The sequence below is a fragment of the Octopus sinensis genome, linkage group LG1 (genome assembly GCF_006345805.1).
Source record: "Octopus sinensis linkage group LG1, ASM634580v1, whole genome shotgun sequence".
Lineage (NCBI taxonomy): Eukaryota > Metazoa > Mollusca > Cephalopoda > Octopoda > Octopodidae > Octopus > Octopus sinensis.
This window is the reverse complement of record NC_042997.1, coordinates 75,927,685-75,952,190: the sequence shown is the minus strand read 5'-3', so window position 1 is coordinate 75,952,190 and position 24,506 is coordinate 75,927,685. Positions and strand designations below refer to the sequence as shown.

General features: G+C 36.0%; 1 protein-coding gene across 2 annotated transcripts in view; it reads left to right on the top strand.

The window, feature by feature from the left end:
- Nucleotides 1–24,506, top strand: part of LOC115210263 (ER degradation-enhancing alpha-mannosidase-like protein 3) — a 413,751-nt gene that overhangs the window by 288,898 nt on the left and 100,347 nt on the right. For both annotated transcript variants that reach the window (XM_036501986.1, XM_029779124.2), the window contains exons 16-17: nt 13,773–13,905; nt 16,096–16,177. In XM_036501986.1, coding sequence (XP_036357879.1) covers nt 13,773–13,905; nt 16,096–16,177 — 215 coding nt within the window. The remainder of the gene's footprint in view (nt 1–13,772; nt 13,906–16,095; nt 16,178–24,506) is intronic.

Here is a 24,506-nt window from a genome sequence, read left to right as displayed (position 1 = left end):
GTGGTTTTCACACAAACAGTATGAGTTGGGTTTGTAGCCATCTTATGTACGAGCTAAATCTTCGTAGGTAGCGACGGAGTTGGTGATGCCGTTATGTCTGGTTATATGGTCTCCGACCAAGACCTTAGAAGGTCTTAAGCTGACAGACGAGCTCTGTGGTCAGAGATTTAGCTCTGAAAAGAACTAAAAGCCTAAGATGAATATTTGTCTGAAAGCTCTCCTTTTTATATTGTTTGGCTGGCTCAAACGAACCTCAGAAATGGGATCTTAATCCAAGGCTGTGATTGGCTGTTTAGCGACAGTGGCGCGAAAATAAGTTGAGACAATTTGTGTCACGTGGCACGGACTATGTAGAGACCACGTGTCAACTGCCAACCAATCAGCTTAGTGTTTACAACAGCGTTAAACCAGCCAAAGATGTTTGTTATCTCAAACGAGATCATTCTTTTTGCTTTCCTCCAACAGTGAAGATAGCAATGTAGAAGCGATATTGCTACACAGTCTTTCAAAATTTACATTTTCCTGAAATTTCACTTTCTGTAAGTTTCATATCATTTGCTGTCCTGCAGCCAGTTATCTTAGGAAATTATTTTTAGCTCTTATGTTATATTATCTAATGCTACCTCTATGACATTTTTTTTGTCCACAATCATTGCATTACCTTTTCTACCACCATTGCATAATCTAAATCTGTTATAACCACCATATTGTATTGTGGCTATAAATTTTATTGCAGAATCCGATTAGCTTCGCTCTTTGATTACCAACCCACTCAGATATCTGGAAAATATTTTGGTTAATGTTACCAAAATGCCAAGGACACTCAAAATGACCTATTCATATTTTAATACAAATCTCATTAGCATATTCATGAAAACATGTGATTTCATTGGACAAAAACTGGATACCAGTTTTATGTTGTCGAGCAGTGAGTTTGAATTGAAAGTATTTTAGAAAGAAAACTTTAAAAAGATATACAACTAACAAAAACCATACGTGTGACTATGAATCAAATATTTCTTTTTCCAAAAGTGAAACAATTCTGACAACAGTTCTAATACCACTAAAAAAAGATATGAATTTGTACCTGACTATAGTAAGAATTTAAAACTATTTCTCTTAGTTATTTTTTTAGAAGATATTAGCCCTTGTCACAGTCTTTCTAAGCAAAAAAAAACCATTAGATTTTTTTTTTTTTTATCCTTTGAAGCAATTACTGCAGAAATGAATCATTATCCAGAGCATAAACAAAGAGGAAAAGAAATTGTTTAAGGTTTCCCACATGTTTGGAAGAAAGTTAGAAATCTGAGCATTTTTAGGAATGTTGTGTTTTTGTGCACACACACACAAATTTGATTTATAATTTATTTAAAATTTACCTTCTTTTTATTTACCTGTATATTTTAATTTGCCTGTAAGATGTGTGACAAATTTTGATTAATTTGTATTGTGAATCAGTGTTATGTGTTTCTGTGTATTTATGTATGTGTATGAGTTTAATTCATTTAGTTGATGGTGTGTATTTAATTTCCTAATTTCAACTGATAGATAATCCAATAATTACAAAATTTAGAATGTCTTGCGCAACCCCCCCCCCCCATTTCCCATTTTCTCCCAAATTTGTTTATTTTCGTAATTTTTTGCCAAAAATCCCCATTTTCGGATACGGAGGTTCCGGAAAATTGACAAAAATCGGCATTATGAAATTTCCACCACCCCCTTTCCCCCCAGCTTCTTCAATTTTGACTTTTTATCCAACACTAATCCTAAAACCCTAACCCCTTAACCCTAACATCCTAACTGTAATCCTAAAACCCTAACACCATAACCATAAGTACAGAAATGTTTTGAAATTTTTGTTTGAATCATGATATCCGTATTTTCCCACACATTTAAAAAAAAAAAAAAATTCTTAAAAAAAATTTTTACAAAGATTTTTGGAAATTTTTTTCAGAATCATAATCTCCATATTTTTCCGCATATTTTGAAAAAAAAATTGTGAAAAAAGTTAAAAATGAAGGGAGGGGGCAGTGTAATTTAGAAATGTCAATTGCAGATTTGTATTCCCCATGGCCGAAAAAAGGTTTTGTGTCAAAAAAAAAAAAATTTTTTTTAGGGTGGTTTTTTTGGGGGGTGTCTTGCCCAAAATTCTTCTGTATTAAAATTGAATATTAGCAAAAAACTCATTCTTTATGCTGATGTTTAAACAAACTTTAAATAATTTTATATTTTGTTGAATTTACCTGTATTTACCAGTAAATAGATTCATTTTGAGACAAAAAATTATGTAATAGATTTGGTTAAGAACCTTTTGTTAAATTAGGTTCCAAAAATCACATTAAATCAGTCTAAATTCATGATTATTTTAGAATTTAATTGAAACACATAAGTAATGAAACACATATAGTAATGAAAGAGTTAAAAATCAAAGATCTCTATCTATTTTCAGTTTAAGCAGTCTTTTCTTTGGTTCAATTCCAGCATTATTATCTATAGTGACTTTATTTCTAATATCAAAATGTCTTTTAACACATTTTCCTTATTTTCTGTGACTTTACCTTTAAATACTATATTAAACCTTTCCTTGCTAATATTCACTCCCATTGCTACTAGTGTTCTGATCTTGCCTTATTAATGATATGCCAGACTAAGAACCTTATAATATATAGTTATATTTTTTTACATTCAAAGTTCAAATCCTGTCAGGATCAACATTGCTGGCCATCCTTTTAAAGTTGATAAAATAAGTCCCAATGATATTTTGATGCTGATTTAGTTAACAATACTCTTTTCCTGTAAATTCTGGTCTTTCTATTAATGTTAAGAAATCATTATTGTTTTATAATAATTATTTTGTTGCAAGTGGATTAAAAATATGAAGAAAACATAACAGTTCCTGTCAAAATTAACTGGAAGTTGTCCATACTCAACCTGTATGTCCTCTTCCGAAAGCTACACTTTTCTCTCAAAAACAATGATTGCTATGCTCTACATTTGGACTCTATATAATGTGAGATGGGGGTTCATTTCACTTAGAGTGTTACTTGGTTAGTAAAGGCAGCAAATGTCTAAGAACATATGATTCTTGACTCATGGTTGCAGTTTGATGATGATCAGCTATGCAAAGAAACCTTCAGCAATGAGGACTACATTTGTTCAGTTTCTACTTTAACTTGGGCTAGCTAATACTCTTTGAAACTCATACAGAATTGGTGATGACAACAAATAAACCTTCTTAACATGGACACCTGTGTTTTCCACAAAAAGTAGAAAAATAGGTATACAATTTAGTCAGATGATTCTCAGTAAGTGCAAAACATTCTGAGTACACTACCAAACAATGTTTATCCCATATGCACCAATTATTACAAGCACAACCTTTACAGTTTTCATACTCCAAATTCTTGCAATTTCAAATTTGAAGGGTTTTTTTTTTTTCATCCTCATTCTTTACAATCCTGGAATCAAACAGGCATAATGGATCAGTTAGTAAGCAATTTTGCTTTTCCTTGTCTATTATTGTTAGGTCTGGTCTGTTATTTTCTAGCTTCTTATTCATTTGAAAAGGAAAATCCCACAAAATTTTGCATTTTTCTGTCTCCATCACTCTTTCAACCCAATGATCATACCATATACCTCTGGCTTCAGATCCCCATTTCTGACAAAGCTTCCAGTGTAAAACTTTCATAACTTGGTCATGCCTCCATTTTTTATATTATCCCTGTACCAATGTGGAACATTCTGCAACAATGTATGCCACTGTCTCATTCCAAATTCCACAGACTCTACATTTTTCTGACACTTTCTCCATCATCATCATCATCATTTAACATCCAGTTTTCATACTGGCATGGGTTCGACAGCTTGACCGGAACTGGTAAGGCCAGGGGCCACACCAGGTTCCTTAGTCTGTTTTGGCTTGGTTTCTACAGCTGGGTGCCTGCCCTTCCTAATGCCAACCACTCCACAGAGTGTACTAGGTACTTTTTATGTGACTCCTTGGTTTTAGGGTCTCAATTCTGTTGCGGTGGGCAGGTCTTCTCAAGTACACCAATGTGACACCTATCTCAGTTCTCTGTCATCTCCTTCATAAGGTTCAGCATTTTGAAATTTGCCTTTAAGAGTTCATCCCATTTCTTCCTGGATTTCCCTCTTCCCTCCATATTAAGTGATATTTTCTCAAGTTATTTGTTTTTATTGCTTGACCTTAAGATGCTATAATTAGGCTCTCTGTTTCTTTTTTTAATTGCCCTTATTTAGCCAAACCCAGGATTTTGTTCCACATATATCCTCAGTGGCTTCCCAAAACTCTTCAATCTGTTTAATATGCTCTCTTGACCTTTTTTTCTATTCCACACTTGATTACCTGCCCCTCATTCACTGTCTTTAGTAATTTTCCTGTGCTGTTCTGTAATTATCCTAGTAGGGTTTTTCTTTCCATCTGCACACACTCTTCTACAGCTAGTCTTTCTTCATATACAAGTTGGTATCAGCTTTCGAATTGTGGGCTCCATACATCATCAACAGCTTTCTAGTTTTTTTGTCAGTCATTTTTGATCCAGTTAACAATTCCATTTCTATATCTAATTGCTGTTACTGCTCTTGCATTTATTGCTTCAATAACACTTTTTGAATTCTACTTAGACTGTAATATTTTTCTCACTTTCCTTATATACTCCCTACTGGTAATTTGTTTTATTTCATCTGCCTCTAGTAACCCCAAATACTTATACCACTGTCCTTTCTCAACTGCTTTCATTATTTACCCATTTGACATTTCACTTCCCTGGCTTCCTTCAAACTTCCTTATTTCATTTTCAAAATACTGCACTTTTCAATACCAAATTCCATACCGACAAGATTTGAGAAAATGCAAACAGTATTTACAAGACTCTCAAGCTGTTTCTCACTTTTTGCATAAATCTTTATTGCATCCATAAAGAGGGGATGATTTATCTGACCATATCCTTTCTCAAAATAGTAAGCTATTTTAACTTTTCACAATATCAAACTGAGCGGTATCATGACCAATACAAATAGTAATGGAGATAAGCTATCACCTTGAAATATTCCACATCTCTTGTTCACTTTCCCAAGTCTTTGTTTTCTTCCAAGTAATTCAGTATTCCAATGTTTCATACTTTCATTAACCATTTTCTCCATATTTTCTGCCACTTCAAACATGCTCATTGTTTTACTTATCCAACTGTGCAGTACCATGTCATATGCGTTTTTGTAATCTAACCATGCTACTTTCAGTCCCATCAATCTGCATCTATTTCTAATTATCATTTTATCAACTAATAAGTGGTCTTTTGTTGCCCTATTTTGTTTCCTGTATCCTTTCTGCTCTTCTAGAAGTAGATTGTTACTTTCCAGGTGATTGTATAGCTTTTCCACCAAGATACCTGTCATGAGCTTCCACATAAGTGGTAAACAGGTTATAGGTCAAAAATTTGATTCCATGTTACCTTTCAAAGGGTCCAATATTCGTTCACTTGTCATCTTTGTAGAGATGTGACTTTGCTGCAGGCATTCATCTAGTTGCACAATGATCCTGTGCAATGTTTTTTGAATTCTACTGTGCTACGTTTTTCAGCCTTATACTCCAGGTACTTTCCAATTTGCTATTTTTCTTCAGTCTCATTGTCCTTTTGTCTTGGCAAAGTTGGAAGTTGTCTTTCCACCTGTGTTAGCCAATCTGCACTTTCTTTATGTCTCAATGGCCTGTTTCACAGTTCTCCCCAAAATGTTTTACTTTCTTCTGCATCAGGAATCAGTTCTTGATGTTGGTCCCCCTCTATAACCTCAAAAACACACCTTCTATCTGACTGAAACAGTCTCTTCTGTTTAAAACCATTGCATCTAGCATCATATTTTTGACATCTCCTCATGTACTGTTTGCTTTCCTCTCTCTTCTAACCTGTACTGTCCATTCAATTTTCTGATTACTTACCTTATTCTTGAGCTCTCCTGTTGTCATTCTCGTCATCGGCAGCGGCAGTGTCTATTAAGGCAGCGAGATGGCAGAAAAATGCTTAGCAGCATTTCTTCCAACTTTACATTCATAGTTCAAATTCTGCTGAGGTCAATTTTGCCTTTCATACTTTTGGGTTGCTAAAATAAGTACCTGTTGAGCACTGGGATTGATTTAATTGACTTAGCCCCTTCCTCGAAATTGCTGGTCTTGTACCAAGATTTGAACCATTATTATTATTGAGTGAGAGAGCAGTGCATGCCATCAAAGTGACCCTGGGGTACAAATATACAAAGCCCAATACACCCATCATGACTACCAGTCTGATAAGGGTATACTAGCTACAAGCATCATAACCATATGTGTACAACATGATAACCTCATATCAAGATAAACAGTACATGACTTTGCAGGTGGGGTCCAGTCAGAATTTTTTCAGGTTGAGTAGCCCTAAACAAAGGTTGTTTAAGGATGATGAATGAAACACCCATGTTTCCAGGGGTGAATTATTCAAACCCAAAGAATTCTTCTTAACACATGACTATCATTCTCCCCCACTACTCCTGTTCCATGATCAGAGATGCACATATCATCAGCCATTAAAGGACATGCTCAACTTGTTATGGTGAAGCAACTGACAAGCAAATTTGTGGTATCAAGGAGACTATTTTGCTGTAGCCCTTCTTTTACACCAAGATAACACATGTACAAGACGACACTTCCAGTCAGTTAAAACTGGAAGCCATGAGAGCTTCTGCCTGCTATTGCAACAGGCTATATCATTATTATTATTATTCTATGTTTGACTTTTGCTTTACATTTGCACAAGCTGGCTCCAAGTCTCACCCAGAGACCACAAGTTGGAAGTTCATGTTGGTGTTACGCCTAGGGTGCCATATATTTGGTTTTGTACTTAGTGTTGTACTAGTGAATGCCTAAAAAAAACCATACGAAAATTGTTTGTTTTAAAACTTGAGATTACAAAAAAAGCATTTTGCATAGGATATGAGCAGTTCCCATGAGCACTATCTTTTGAAATTCTGCCATTTTGGGGTTTCCTGGTGAGTTAGGTAGCAATCAGCCCGTTTTGCTATCATTCCCAGGGCACCTATGACAACAGGTATTGTTTTAGTCTTCAGGTTCCACATTTTGCTGATTTCTATTTCCAGATCTTTATATTTGCTCAGTTTCTGGTAGGTCTTGACAGATATGTTTATATCGATTGGGACAGTCATATCAATGAGGAGGCATGTTTTTCGTCTGAAGTCTTTTACTATGATGTCTGGCCTATCTGTGTCTATCTTTCTGTCAGTTTGAATGGTGAAGTTCCAGGGGAGTGAGATGTGGTCATTTTCAAGCACTGGAGGTGGTTTGTGTTCCCACCAGTTTCCATCATGGGGCAAGTCCAGGCTTCTGCAAATTACCCAGTGAATATATTGTGCAGCTCTATCATGCCTGTTGAGACACTCTGTGGCGCAAGAAGAATGCACTTGGAGACAACATGATCAATGGTTTCATTTTGTTGTTGACATACACGACGTGTTGGGCTACTGCCGTTCTTTAATATGTTGGCCTGGTAGTTCCTTGTAGGTAGGCATTGATCTTGAGCTGCTATGATAAACCCTTCTGTTTCAGATTTTAAGCCAGAGGCCATTAGCCATTGATGGGTCAGGGCTTTGTCAACATCTGCATTATTCACTCTCTTTGGGTATTTGCCATTGAGAGGTTTTTCTTGCCATTTATTATTCAGAATATCTAAGGCAGCAGTTTTAGCACGGGTTTTCATGCGCTTAGCTTTTTCTGTGCTTGTTTCTTGTGTGTCTAATTCCGGAATTTGTTGTATTTGGAATTCACTTAGATATTCCTTTGCCTGTTTTGTTACTGAGTATGATGCTTTCTTGTTTTCATGTTTTAAGACAAGTTTTAACATCCAGTCCTCAGAGTTTTTCAGGTAGGTGTCTAGGCCAATTGTAGCAACCTTCATTGTTATTGCCAGTTGCAAAAGCCCACGGCCTCCCTCTTTTCTTGGTAGATAAAGTCGATCTATATCTGCCTTAGGGTGGTACATTCTATGCATTGTCAACAGTTTTCGTATTTTTCTGTCAAGATTACATATTTCAGTAATTGACCAGTTAACGATATTGAAACTGTAAGTCACGACTGGTATGGCTAAAGCATTGATCGCTTCGATCCTGTTTCTTGCAATTATTATTATTATTATTATTATTATTATTATTATTATTAGGAGACAGGTCTATCTAGCCAGAGAGGAAGCAGATAAGAAAAAATTTGCCAATGTTCTGCGCCGTGAGGACCAAAGACTGGAGGTGTTTTGTGTTGCAAGACAGTGTGTGAGAGAGAATTGTGATGTGGTGGGAGAGAAGTGTGTTCGCATGGAAGATGGTTCACTTGCGCTAAACGAGGATGCAAAGAGAGAGGCTTGGAGACGCGACTATGAAAGGTTGCTGAATAAAGAAAATGAATGGGATAAAGAGAGTCTGCCGAACGTTGACCCAACAGAGGGACCAGCTATCAGGGTTGATAGTTCATTGGTAACTAAGGCAATTAGAAGCATGAAGACAGGGAAAGCCCCAGGCCCATCAGGTATCACTGCAGAGATGCTCAAAATATCTGGTAGTGTCGGCTATAGCCTAGTCACCTGTATAGTTAATCAGGTGATACATGAAGGAGTCATACCCAATGACTGGTGTAGCAGCATAATAGTCAACTGCTACAAAGGTAAAGGTGATGCCCTAGATACATATAATTACAGAGATATCAAGCTGTTGGATCAGGTGATGAAGGTTACAGAGAGGGTCATAAGCCAACTAATTAAAGAGAGAGTTAGTTTAGATGAGATGCACTTTGGTTTTGTGCCAGGGAAAAGTACCACTGATGCTATATTCCTGGTAAGGCAGCTGCAGGAGAAATACCTAGCCAAAGATAAGCCCCTGTACCTGGCTTTTGTTGACATGGAGAAAGCCTTCGACAGGGTCACCCGATCCCTCATATGGTGGTCAATGAGGAAACTAGGAATAGATGAATGGTTAGTGAGAGCTGTGCAAGCCATGTACAGGGACGCTGCTAGTAAGGTGAAGGTTGGCAATGAGTACAGTGAAGAATTCCGGGTAGGGGTCCACCAAGGCTCAGTCCTCAGCCCCCTCCTATTTATCATAGTCCTCCAGGCAATAACGGAGGAATTCAAGACAGGATGCCCCTGGGAGCTCCTCTATGCTGATGACCTTGCTCTAATTGCTGAGTCATTATCAGAACTGGAGAAGAAGTTTCAGGTGTGGAAGCATGGTTTAGAATCGAAGGGCCTTAGAGTCAACCTAGCTAAAACCAAAGTCGTAATAAGTAGGAAGGTAGACAAATCACAAACGCCTTCAGGTAGATGGCCCTGCTCGATCTGTAGAAAAGGTGTAGGTAGAAACTCTATAAGATGCACCAAGTGTAAGCTATGGACACATAAGAGGTGCAGCAATGTCATAGGAAGGCTAACTAGGAAGATCGTTTTTGTATGTGGCAGATGCTCAGGAGCATTAACCTCTGAAAATGTGCAGAAAACAACTTCCGTCACTTTCCAGGGGGAAAAACTAGAAGTAGTTGATAGCTTCCGTTATCTTGGTGACCAAGTCAGTAGTGGGGGTAGGTGTGCTGAAAGTGTAACGGCTAGAGTAAGAATAGCCTGGGCAAAGTTTAGGGAGCTCTTACCTCTGTTGGTGACTAAAGGCCTCTCGCTCAGAGTAAAAGGCAGACTGTATGATGCATGTGTACGAACAGCCATGCTACATGGCAGTGAAACATGGGCCGTGACTGCTGAGGATATGCGTAAGCTCGCGAGAAATGAAGCTAGTATGCTCCGTTGGATGTGTAATGTCAGTGTTCATAGTCGACAGAGTGTAAGTACCTTGAGAGAAAAGTTGGACCTAAGAGGCATCAGATGTTGTGTGCAAGAGAGACGATTGCGCTGGTATGGGCATGTGGTGAGAATGGATGAAGATAGGTGTGTGAAAAAGTGCCTCACCCTGGCAGTTGAGGGAACCTGTGGAAGAGGTAGACCCATGAAAACCTGGGTCGAGGTGGTGAAGCACGACCTTCGAACTCTAGGTCTCACCAAGGAAATGACCAGAGACCGAGACCTATGGAAATATGCTGTGCGTGAGAAGACCCGGCAAGACCAGTGAGAACAATCAAAATCAAATCATATATCAGAAAGCAGGGGTTAAGTGACCCATCCGTTCGTGTCCGCTGTCAGCCTCGTCTGGCACCCGTGCCGGTGATACGTAAAAGCACCATTCGCTCGTGGCCGTTTGCCAGCCTCGCCTGGCCCCGTGCCGGTGGCACGTAAAAGCTCTGTCTGGCCCCATGTCGGTGGCACGTAAGGGCACCATCCGTTTGTGTCTGTTGCCAGCCTCGGCTGGCCCCCGTGCCGGTGACACGGAAAAGCACCGTCCATTCGTGGCCGTTTGCCAGCTCTGTCTGGCAACCGTGTCGGAGGCACGTAAAAGCACCATCCGTTCGCGTCCGTTGTCAGCCTTGGCTGGCCCCCGTGCCGGTGACACGTAAAAGCACCATCCGTTCGTGGCCGTTTGCCAGCTCTGTCTGGCCCCGTGTCGGTGGCACGTAAAAGCACCATCCGTTCGTGTCCGTTGCCAGCATCGCCTGGCCCCGTGCCGGTGACACGTAAAAGCACCATCCGTTCGTGGCCGTTCGCCAGCTCTGTCTGGCACCTGTGCAGGTGGCACGTAAAAAACACCCACTACACTCACGGAGTGGTTGGCGTTAGGAAGGGCATCCAGCCGTAGAAACACTGCCAGATCTGACTGGGCCTGACGAAGCCTTCCAGCTTCACAGACCCCAGTTGACCCGTCCAACCCATGCTAGCATGGAAAGCGAACGCTAAATGATGATGATGATGATGATGATGATTATTGTGTGATGAAAACTCACAGTATGATGGAGAGTGGCAGCTATCCACAACCAGCAGACTAAGGTGACACTTGCTTAATGGTCATGCTTCAAGAACCCTATGAAGAATTCTTGCAGTTCCAAGTAATACTGATTTTTTTAGGTGTTCTACCTTCACACTTGTATCGATCTTTCTCAGCCATGTTGGTAGTTGAGTGCTGATACTTCTAAGTACATCCTCATTGACCACAGCCTTCATATTTCCTACTTCAAATCATCATAATTGTTTATGTTTTCTACTTTCTCGTTGATCCTATTATCACTGGGACATGCTGTGTTGATTATTATGCATGTTCTTCCTTTTTTATTCACCACAACAATGTCTGGTCAGGTGATCACACTGAATCATTGCATCCTACAGGATTTTACAATTCCCATTCTCGGTGATTCTTTCAGGGGTTTACTCATACCATGTCTTTGCTCTTTGTAGGTTGGGATTTCCACAAAGTTCCTAATGGATCACTCTTGCCACGTTGTCATGCTGTCTTTTATATTCACGTTGTACCAATTTTGGGCATTCATTAATATGCCATACTGGTTCACCCCTCTCACCACACATTCTGCATTTGTTGTTGTCGGTAGTGTTATCTATTCTGCTCTTCACATAGTTGGTCCTTAATGCTTGTTTTTGAGCTGCGCATACAACTGCATCTGTCTCTATCTTCAGGTCACTCCTCCTTATCCATAGCCATTAGTCTTCTGTATCTGTCTTGGCATTCGTATCTCTTGTAAACTGACCATATATTTTTTTCCTTCCATGTTGTTTCTTTTTTTGTGTTCTTTTACTCATTAAATTTTTCTTTCATTACACAATTCTCAGTTTTGATGATGCTGGCCTTCTTCACATGTTTCCATAATGGCTCCACAACATTTCTTACCACACTAAGCTGTTTTCCTTCATTTCGATACAATCCTGGCAACTGATCAAACCTCTCCCACCCTTTCTTCTGGACAAGTACAGCCTATCAGTGTCACTCTTAGGGTGGAAGGCTGTGTGTACTGTCAATATTTTTCTTGTCTTTGTATCCATTTTCATCAGTTCTTTCTTTTGCCCTTTTATAATTCCAGCTCCATACTGAAGTGATGCTATCACTCATGTATTAACTGCTTGGATTTTTTATTCATCCAGTCAATTTTGAGAGCAGCACCAATCTTAGTCTTTGGAAATATTCCATCCTCAGTTGCTCTTCCATTTCCTTCTCCATTTTCTCTTTGAACTCTAGTATTCCATTTCAGTTTGTTTAATCAGTTCTCTATTTGGTAATTCTATCCCTGCTAGGGACTGTACCTTTCCTCTTTTTAGAGAAGTGTGGAATAATCTATTATTCCACACTTCTCTAGTCTGAATTCCATTCTAATATCAACACTAAAACCATGGACCGTGTTCTCCAAAGAACTCACGTGTTATCCTTGCCATACAGTTTCAAATCATCCATGAAGAGTAGATGGTTGATTGTTTGGGATTTTCCCATTAACTGATATCCCAGGTTTATTTTCCTAAGTACCAAGGTCAGAATTTTTGGGAGAGGAAGCCAGTCGATTAGATCGACCCCAGTATGCAACTGGTACTTGATTTATCGACCCCAAAAGGATGAAAGGCAAAGTTGACCTCAGCGGAATTTGAACTCGGAACGTAAAGACAGACGAAATACCGCTAAGCATTTCGCCCAGTGTGCTGATGTTTCTACCAGGTCACTGCCTTTTTCCTAACAAGTATTGACACTACACTGTTCAAGGAGTTTATATCTTCTGAAATTCTCCCTTTCAACCAAGGTTGTTTATTTCCTCTTCTCTCCGTCATTATTATTACTATTATTATTGTTGGTGGTGAGCTGGCAGAATCATTAGCACACTTGACAAAATGCTTAGTAGCATTTCGTCCATTTGCACATTCAAATTCCACTGAGGCTGACTTTGCCTTTCATCCTTTTGGGGTTAATGAAATAAGTACCAGTTACTCACTGGGGATTGATGTAATCAACTAGTCCCCTCTCCCCTAATTTCAGGCCCTTGTGCCTATAGTAGAAAAGATTATCATTATCATTATTATTATTAAGGTGGTGAGCTGGCAGAATTGCTAGCGCACCGGACAAAACACTTAGCGGTATTTCACCTGTCGCTATGTTCCGAGTTCAAATTCTGCCATGGTTGACTTTACCTTTCATCGTTTCAAGGTTGATAAAATAAGTACCAGTTGAACACTGGGGGCGATGTAATCAACTCATCCCCACCCCCAAAGTTGCTACCCTTGTGACAAAATTTGAAACCATTATTGTTATTATTAATGTCAGAATTTAAGGAAAATGTGACATCTGCAGTATCAAAAGCATGCTGTTTAGAATTCAATGCAGTTAAGCAAGACATGTTCAAATGCATTCTGAAAATTCTTTTGTATGGCCAACAAGTAGACATAAAGAAAATCCCTACTCAAGTATAAGGATAAGTTGAAGCAATAACTAAAATCCCAGGAAAGTTATTGCCTAGATCGATCTGAGTGATGTAAAATGTGTCATGATGCATCTAAACAATCCGAGTTGAAGAAACAGAACAATAAAGGAACCTTATCCTGTAATTAACAGACATGTTTGTCCAATCCCTATCACAATCCATACCCAAACTCAAATTATATACACACATGCTTTGCAAATAGATGCAGCGCTCTTTATTTTTTTAATCCTTTCCTTAAAGCACTCAATCAAAATTGACAAGAGTAACTATCATTATATAACAAAATGTAAAATTAAGAAAAAAAATAATGATTTCAAATTAACAGAAAACTGCATTTACATATTTAAAAATACTATTTGATTTAATTGAATTTCAGTGATCGCCGAAGATTTCGTGCAATTGACTTCATGGCAGGAAATAAAGAACAATTAGAAATACTTGGTCGAATGGGTATTCGGTTAATGACTATGAGTGATGGCAGGATTCAACTCCTTCACACAGCCTCAGAGGTTTTTATTTTATTTCTTTTCTATGATCTTTTCCCCTCATAACTGTGCTTATGATATTTTAATTTCCTATACACCAGTGTGGAAAAGATAGAACTTGTTCCTTTCTCAGAAAGGGCAAAATCTCTCTCATGTCACGCTGCTCCCAATCTAGAACTTTCAACTACTATTTACTATTAACATCGCCCTTTACATTGATCCTAATATTCACTTTACAGCCACTACAAATACTTTAAACTATTGAAACCCATATGGTATGACATCTTTCATTCACAATGTTTTCTTTGTTTTCTGGCATTAAAAAAATGAACTTTTTACTTTCTGCCATAGTGGTCAAACCTGTAAGGAAATAACTGGCTTTATGACCAGAAATGTAGCACAAAGAAATTTGAAACTGAAAATTTGATCTTTGGCAGTGCAGTAGTTGATGATAGGCAAATATTCATAGCCTCACACATAAACTAATTACTTTTCATCTCTAAATCTAGCCATCACTGCTTCTCTGGAGACTACCTAACAAGACAACTACTTTTTATCATTGTAATTCAAAACTATTTCAGCCTCATTTCAAAGCAATTATCTGGAGCTTTGCTAATTGTATACTGATTATTGATAATAGCAAAATTAGCAGTGCCTTTCATTTATTCAAAACAGTTAAGTAGGTGACCATTATCATCTCTTGAGGCATGTCTTTTCATATTGTCTACATCTCTTGAGGCATGTCTTTTCATATCTTCAACATAACCAAAACTCACAACTCTGGATTCTCCAAGCAGTTCACAAGCAGCTGCAGTTGGATAACACTCCCTACTACATCAAACAGCAGACACTCATTTGGAGAGCAAATAAAACCTTTGCTCCCTCCTACATATAACTCTGTAATCAAGATGACTCTATAAATGACACTCCTGCAGACAAACTGTCATATTTGTTGCTCATTCACATAACAAAGCTCTAACTTTTCCTACCTCTTTTCTATTGACCCTTTTCACTTCCATTAAATTTTCAATTACCTTTCCTTCTCTTATAATAGCTCTCTCTCTTTCTTTCACGATTCTCTTCTGTCTTTTATCTCTCTCAATTTCCCTTGATCTTTTTAAGTCCTCCTTTCCATGGCTTCTTTTTTGAGATTATCATCTTTTTCTTCTCATTTTATGTGACCTCTCTCTCTTCTACTTATGCCTTCATTTCTCTCTACCTATGACCTCTCTGTCTCTTCTTTCTTCCAGTGATTTTTTTTATCCTCCCTGGTTCATTCTAGCCAAATTCTCAGGGTGTATTAGCTCTGTTCTCAAATTTTTAAAAATTTTCATTGTTTGTTTATTTCTATGAAAGAGATATTTCCTGAAAATTTCAATGTCATAGCTTAAACTAATCTTATTTTATAGCCACTTAAGGACTATCCAAAAATTTTTTGTTTTTGATTTCTTCCATGCCTTGGGAAAACTATTTCAAAGCAGTTTCAAAAACTGTTGGGAGTTTGTAACTCAGACTCTTCAGAACAACTTTAGTAGCTAAAGACAATTGGCAAAAATCAAGGGTCAAGGGTTAATTTTTAAAAATCCAATGTTTCAGTGACCAAAGCAATGCATAGTAAGTCTCTCATTCACTTTAATTTTAATGTAGGCTTTGAAAAGTTATCATAGCCTTGAATTTCAGTTATGTAAAAAAATTTTTTCCCTGTCCATCAGAAGACAAAAATTGCGCAAATTTTTTTTTTTTTTTTTTCTTTGCTTTTTAGCTAACAATTATTCTGAAGTTTGAGTTCCAACTGGTTCCAACTGTTTTTTGAAACTCTTTATGGTAGAAATTTGTGAAACAGCTTTTCCAAGTCTTGAAATATTAGACCTTTAAAAGTTAGAAGAAATACAAAATTTGATCATTTTCTGACAGTCCCTAGATAAGCAGCCACAAAGTAAGATTGGCTTAAGCTTAGAGGTTGAAATGTTCTGAAAATAGTTCTCTCATAGAAATAAACAAAGGTGAAAATTTTTTAAAGATTTGAAAACATAACTAACAGAATTCTGTTGGGTTTGGCTGCGATGAACTCATCTTATTTTCTTTTTCATTTATTTTATGAGCTCTCTTCTTGAAGACCTTTGTCATATCTGCCAATTTTTCTCTCTATTCTATTTTTAAGTCAAATTTTTTATTTAAATTCTCTGCTACATATCAAATTTTATTTATTTATAGGCTGCTTCACCAATGGATGCTGAAGATGGAATGAAATTCATGCAGGAAATGATTGAATTTTCCAAAAATCAACATAATGAAGGTACATGTTCATATAAATGGTTTCACTACAATTTTCAAGTTAAATTCAACACACAATAGAATCCTTCTATGTAATATATTTGATATTTCATTGCTTTTTAAATGTCTTCTTTTCTTTAAAGTACTGTTATTCATCTACACCAGCGTTTTTCAGACTGTGGGTTGTAAGATAAATAAAATAGGTCACGACAAAAAAGAAAGAAAAAAAAAGATGCAAGTGGGTGCAAAGGGCAGAATATAAACCTGCGTTTTTCAAACTGTGGGTCCCAGCCCTTCAGTGTGTCATGAGGTAAATAAAATGGGTTGCGACAAAAAAGTTTGAAAAATGCTGATCTACACTGATTTGTTTTCTAATGTCAGTGAACAAAAGTATATTATAATAACCACCATGAAGCATATATTTTCATATTAGTAAAGAGGTTGATGTACTGAACGATATATGTAAAAACAGTCTTAAATTAATTGTGGTCAGGAAACGTAAACAAATTTATTGATGATTGTTTCAATAAATTCATAATTAATTTTCCAAAATTAATTTACATATTTAATGAAAATTTGATGATTGTTTGCAAATAAGAGGGTATTATTGAACCAAATCATAATCTCTATATCCTCCTCCTTTTCATCAAGTGCTTTATTTAAAGCATCTCTAAATCTCTGACTGTTCAAAGGATTGCTAAGCTCCTGTATCTTCCTTTTTTCTCCAACAGCTTTGTTCCCCCCTCTTTGCAAGAAATAAAGCCATAACCACCATGTACACCATGAAATCCATTGGAGTACTGCCCAACATATCCATTGAAATCACTAACCACAATAATAAAGTTTTTGCCATCTGTCATGATGATACTCTACAGAAGGGTCTCATAGAAATGGGCCTTCTATTCATCTGCCTATCCATCATGTGGAACATATGTTGAGACAAATGTTACCATTGAATAATCTAATGCTAATCTTACTTTAACAATCCTATCACATATTCTGACTACCTTGATTACTTTAGCTATTTCTCTACTAAGTGTATGCCTACACCACCCACATCTTCATTTCTGCCTCCCCAGAAGAGTTTGTACTTTAATTCCTTGCTCATGAAGCATCCAATAGCAGCTCTTGTCCCTCTTAGCTTTTGCACACAGCTACATGCCCCTGCTCTAACATTTCAGCAATCTTAGGGCGCCAATCTTTCATTTTGCCAACATTGATTGTAGCACGCTTAAGAATGTGAACTTCAGAAGAGCAGTGGGATATTGGTTTAATTTTCTGAAATATAATATAATTCATATATAGGTGTGGCTGTGTGGTAAGAAGCTTCCTTCCCAACCACATGGTTTTGGGTTCAGTCCCACTGTGTGACACCTTGGGCAAGTGTCTTCTACAATAGCCTTGGGCTGACCAAAGCCTTGTGAGTGGATTTGGTAGACAGAAACTGAAAGAAGCCCATTGTGTGTGTGTGTGTATATATATATATATATATATATATATATATATATATATATATATATATATATACATGTATGTATGTATGTATTTGTTTGTGTGTCTGTTTATGTCCCTTTAACTTGGTGGTTCAGCAAAAGAGACCAATAGAATAAGTACTGATCTGCTTGACTAAAGGCAGTGTTCAAGCATGGCTGCAGTCAAATGAGTGAAATAAATAAAAGAATATATATATATATATATTTATCATCATCATCTGGCTCCCGTGCTGGTGGTATGTAAAAAGCACCATTCCAGCATGGTCAATGCCAGTACTGCCTGTCTAGCCCTCATGCCAGTGGCGCATAAGAAGCACCCACTACACTCTACCATGCAATGGATGGTTTCAGAAAAGCTGATAAGCCCGAAGATTGCCAAGCTATATTGTCTGCTTTGGTATGATTCCTACAGCAGGATACCCTTTCTACATATATATATTTATATATGTGTGTGTGTATAAGTCAGTAAAGGGTGGAGTTGTGTTAACCACACATGGAGAAATGATAGGAGAGGAAAAAATAATAATAAGGCAGAATGCTAAACTGAAAGCAAATTTTAATAAAAATGGGTGTAAGGAAATCAAATTGGCTTTCATTGCAAGGCAAATTTTCAAGATTTGGAAGAGAAAAAATTTTTTTAAAGTTGAGGAAGGGAAAAATAATTTTCAATGCTTTTTTAAAAAAAATTATATATACAAAAATTAATAAATAAGTATGCCAATACCTTGTAGTGTATTTATGCTTTTAGAGTTCAATATTAGTCCATGGAAAAACTTCTTTGGAGGATTAGGATGCATGTGTTAAAAGTAGTGTTTAGTTTGAAAAGGTTGGGTGATTGTGTGTCAAAACAGGAAATGGGGTAGGAGTTATCCAGTTCCTGTGAGTAAGGAGAGACAATTCTGTGGATTTTAATGTTCTTTAATTGGAATGCTGGATTTTTTGTCAAAACGGGATGCTAGAAAAAGGGATACGGTCACCGTGGAGTTTGCATATTAAGAAGCATTTGGAATTTTTTAATAAAAAGATTCTCCTTGTTGATTATTTCTTGTGTAGAGATTCTGTCTTTACATTGATAGAGAGGGAATATACAAAATTTGGGATTTTTATTTCTAGCACAAGAGTCTATGTGGCTACTGAGTGGAATTTGACGGTATTGTGGGAGATTTATCTGTTCTTTATGGACTGCTACTCTTCTGTGTAAAGGAAGGCTCGTTTGTCCGATATAATTGTGTTGGCAACTGGCGCATGTAAGGACGTAAATGAGGTTCTTGGAGGAACAAGAGAAGTTAGTCTTGATTTTAAACTTTGTTCCTTGTTTGAAAGTAAATTCAGAGCCTTCAAGTAGGAAAGGGCAGGTACCTCAGTTAGGGTGTGCACGTTTTTTAACTGATGGGGGTGGTCGATGTGGCGTGTGAAGTTTGGCATTTGTTAAGAGTTTTGCATTTAAGGATTTTATGTGTATTGATAATATTATTCATTTTCGGGTCCGTGGATAGTAAGGGGGATTTTGTATGATTGTGGTGTATGCTTCGATGTTTTGGGGGTTGTGGGTGGAAATGTATGGAAGTATATTGAGGTTGGGTGTGTTACTGTGTTGGGTGGTTTTCAGTGTATTATTGTCGAGTTCCTTGTCATGTTTTATTCCATAGTCTATGAATGTGGAGGGATATTGGCATTGTAATAGTGTTTTCTTGAGGTCTTGAAGGCGTATTTCTTGAGTTGTTGGGTGCAAATCCTTTTAGCTAAGTTGAAGGGGATATTTATCTTCGACCCAACAACTTGAAAAATACGCCTTGTATATAGTCATATGTTTATATATATATATTCATATATATATATGTATATAGTCATATATTTATATATATATATATATTCATATATATATATGTATATAGTCATATATTTATATATATATATATATATATATGTATATAGTCATATTTTTATATATATATTCATATATATATATATATATATATATATATATATATATGTATATAGTCATTATATATATATATATATATATATATATATGTATATAGTCATTATATATATATATATATATATATATATATATATATAGATATATATATATATATATATATATATATATAAACTTAGGTAAACTTAGATATGTTTCGACCAGAGATTGGTCCACGCCATGTCTAACTTAATAGCACCACTTGATAAGATTATTCGAATCCTGTTTAGTTTAGTCAAGTTTTGTTCAAGTAGTGAGTTCTTGTTGGGTGAGTTGTATCCAATTATGGGTGGCTTATCTGGTATTCTTTGAAGGAATCTATCCAGACTCTGTTTAAAGTTGATGGGATCCTTTTCCTCTTTGATCTCCCTCGGGACAATGTTAAATAGGGCAGGGCCTGTTGAGGAAAAGAAATTATGTTGCAGTGTACATGTATGTTGTGATCTTGAATTTGGCAGGGGACGTATAGCCCGTGGTCCAAGTCTTGGATGGACCTTGAAGCTAATGTTTAGGTCGTTTGGGCAAAGTTGGCGGTATATTTTCCACATCGTACAAATGATGTACCGCTCACGGCGACGCTGGAGGGAGTAAAGTTTCAAGGCTTTAAGGCGATCCTAATAATCGAGAGCAGCCATGCCTTCAATTTGTTTAGTGAGAGCCCTCTGGGGTGACTCAATTCTGGAGATGTTTTGTCTTGTGTGAGGAGACCACAGTGGGCAGCAGTATTCAAGGTGTGGCCGTACAAAGGAGGAAAAAAGTGGTATGATGACACCTTGTTCTCTGGACCGGAAAATTCTTAAGATCCAGGAACTCATCCTACGAGCTATATCAACCTTCTTGTTGATGTGTGCACTCCAACTGAGATCGTCATCAACAATTACACCAGGTCTCTGATATTGTTAGAGGCTGTGAGCGGTTCCCCTGAAGGAAGAGAGTATGGTTGTTTTAGTGAGGAATTTCTTCCAAAATGCATCAGCTCAAATTTTCCCTCATTCAGTTGCATTTTGTTTCTGTCTGCCCATTGACTCACAGCATATAGATCAGACTGGAGTTGAGTTCGGTCTGCTTCTTCATTGACGATTTTCTGGAGCTTAGTGTCATCAGCGAATATTTTCACTTTGCAGTGATGTACGACACTGGAAAGGTCGTTTACGTAAATTATGAAGAGTAGCGGACCCAAAACAGTTCCCTGGGGAACACCGCTGGTGACTTTTGCTGGGTTTGAGTGGACTCCATCAACTACAACATGTTGTGTTCTATTCGCCAGGAAATACTTAATCCAGTGTAGAACTTTTCCACGGATTCCAACATTTGCTAATTTCGAGAGTAGGATGTTATGGTCTACCCTGTCGAACGCTTTACTGAAGTCAAGATATATGACGTCCGAGTTCGAACCTATTCCCAAGGCTTTGAGTACATCTTCAATGTCGTGTAAGAGCTGTGTTAGACAGTCCCTGCCACAGCGAAAGCCATGCAGATTTGAATTTAGGAGTTTGTGGGTCTCCAGGAAGTCAGCTATCCTTGATCTTAACACTCTTTCGAACACTTTAATGATGTGGGAGGTGAGTGAGATTGGGCGATAGTTGACTGCGAGGGATCTGTTTCCCTGTTTGAAAATATATATATATATATTCATATATGTATATATAGTCATATATATATATATATATATATATATTATATATATATATATACATATATATATATCATGATGATGATGATATGTATACAGTTGTGTCTGGGGAGACTCATTTCTTTCTTGTGCCTTATAATGTAACACTCACTGGTAAAATTTTCACTTTTTTCTTATTGTTATTTTCCTAAAATTTTCTTTGCATCTTGCAACCTTTTCAATAGTTTTGAACTATTGAAAATTATCGAAAAGGTGCAAGATGCAACAAAAATTTTAGGAAAATAAAAATAAGAAGAAAGTGGAAATTTTACATATATATATATATACATATATATATATATTATATATAATATATATATATATATATATATATATATATAATATATATATATATATATATATTATATATATATATATATATTATTTATATATATATATATATATATTATTTATATATATATATTATATATATATATATATATATATATATATATATATATATATATTTATTTATTTATATATATATATAATATATATATATATACTAGCAGTATCGCCCGGCGTTGCTCGGGTTTGTAAGGGAAATAACTATATAAGCATTTTTAGAGAGTTATAGCCAAAAAATAGCAAAAAAATGCATTAAAAATTGAAAAAAAATTAAGCTAAATTTTTTTTTAAATCGTTGACACATCGTAGATATTTTTAGAGAGTTACTTCCCTTATATAAAAGCGAAAAAATGCATTAAAATGGAAAAATATGATGGTAAATTTTTTTTAAATCGTAGACTCATCGTAGACGCACGCTAATACCCAGAAGGGCTCGATATGAATCACGACTATAAGATACCCGCTTTTGGTTAAACTGCACCGCAAAATGTGGGAGTAGTTAGGAATCTAAATCATAGGAGACAGACACACAACTTCACTCTTATATAAAAATGCTTTTTTTTTTTCAGTCATAGAGTTAGATTTATGAAGGTCTTCAGTAGAAAATCCTTCGAATTCTGACTCGCTGCTTGATATAATGAAATTCGTATCCATTTTTTGTCAGAATTACAAATTTTGAAAACACAATAGGAACAAATTTCGGAAAAAAATCTCCCATAATTCACGGAATTAAAATTACACTTCGATTTTTGTACAAAACTGTAGTTGAAGTGTTTACGAAGTATAATACGTGTTTTCACGAATGTACTAAAGAGATTTGCTCTGATATTCTCATTTAAATATGAATAGGTAAATTCGGGCGGCTTGGTAACTATATATAAGTGTCGTCTGTTTATACATAAACACTGTTTCATACTGCAATTATATATACATATATCTATATATAATATTATGTAATAAAATATATACAGAGTAAAATAAAAACCAGTTTACCTTTTCTCTCCGTCCGTGTGTCTTTGCAAATGTGTTGGAATGATAAGTGAGTTGAGTTTTGGGGCCTTTTTTACTAATAACAAACACACACGTGTTTGTATGTAGTTGTATGTGTATGTAGTTGTATATGTATGTGTATGCGTGTGTGTGAGGAATGACACACACACTCACGCACGCACACATGTACATCAATGCTTTCGGAGTGATATGTTAAAATATTGAGTTTTCTCGAATTTTGTCTTAATTGGTGGTAAAATTGAAAGAAATTTTTTATGGCATCACCCACTGAAGTACTCTGAAAAATCTTAGGTAAATTCTAATTGAAGAAATTGTGTGAGGAGTAAATGGTTATGTATTTATTTGTTTCTGTTTGCTGTGTTTTTTTATTTTTTGAGTAGTGGTTTAAATACTTTCAGTTTAGTCTTCCTCAAATCACTCTATCGCTATTTACTTTCATTTTATTCGTTGCACACTGTGTGTGTGCGTTTGCGTGTGGTGTAAACCAGACTAAGAAAAGCATTTGACACACACACCAGAATGTGAGTTTTCTGTAAATTTTGCTTAATTGGAGTTTAAATTTTAAAAACTGGACCTGGCATGACGCGATGCATTCTACTCTTAAAATGCTAGGTAAATTGTAATTGAAGAAATCCTATATTGTAGATTTCTATAACTCCCAAAGGGAGGCAGATAAAATCTGCCTTTTATAATAAGATATATATATATATATATATATATATATATATATATATTTATATATATATATATATATATATTTATATATATATATATATATATATTTATATATATATATTTATATATATATTTATATATATATTTATATATATATATTTTATATATATATATATATATATATATATATATTTATATATATTATTTATATATATATATTTATATATATTTATATATATATAATATTTATATATATATTTTATATATATTTATATATATATATATTTATATATATATATATTATATATATATATTTTATATATATATATTTAATATATATATTTTATATATATATTTATATATATATATATTTATATATATATATATATATTATATATATATATTTATATATATATAATATATTATATATATATATATTTATATATATATATTTATATATATATTTATATATATATTATTTATATATATATATTTATGTGGTAGGAGAGAGTGTGTTCGCATGGATGATAGTTCACTTGCGCTAAATGAGGATGCAAAGAGAGAGGTTTGGAGATGCCACTATGAAAGGTTGCTGAATAAAGAAAATGAATGGGATAAAGAGAGTCTGCCGAATGTTGACCCAACAGAGAGACCAGCTATCCGAGTTGATAGTTCCGTGGTAGCTAAGGCAATTAGAAGCATGAAGACAGGAAAAGCCCCAGGCCCATCAGGAATTACTGCAGAGATGCTCAAAATATTTGGCAGTGTCGGCTATAACCTAGTCACCCGTATAGTCAACCAGGTGATACACGAAGGAGTCATACCCAATGACTGGTGTAGCAGCATACTAGTCAACTGCTACAAAGGTAAAGGTGATGCCCTAGATACAAATAATTACAGAGGTATCAAGCTGTTGGATCAGGTAATGAAGGTTACGGAGAGGGTCATAGCCCAACTAATTAGAGAGAGAGTTAGTTTAGATGAGATGCAGTTTGGGTTCGTGCCAGGGAAAAGCACCACTGATGCTATATTCCTGGTAAGGCAGCTGCAGGAGAAATACCTAGCCAAAGATAAGCCCCTGTACCTGGCTTTCGTTGACATGGAGAAGCCTTTGATAGGGTCCCCCGAACCCTCATCTGGTGGTCAATGAGGAAACTAGGGATAGATGAAT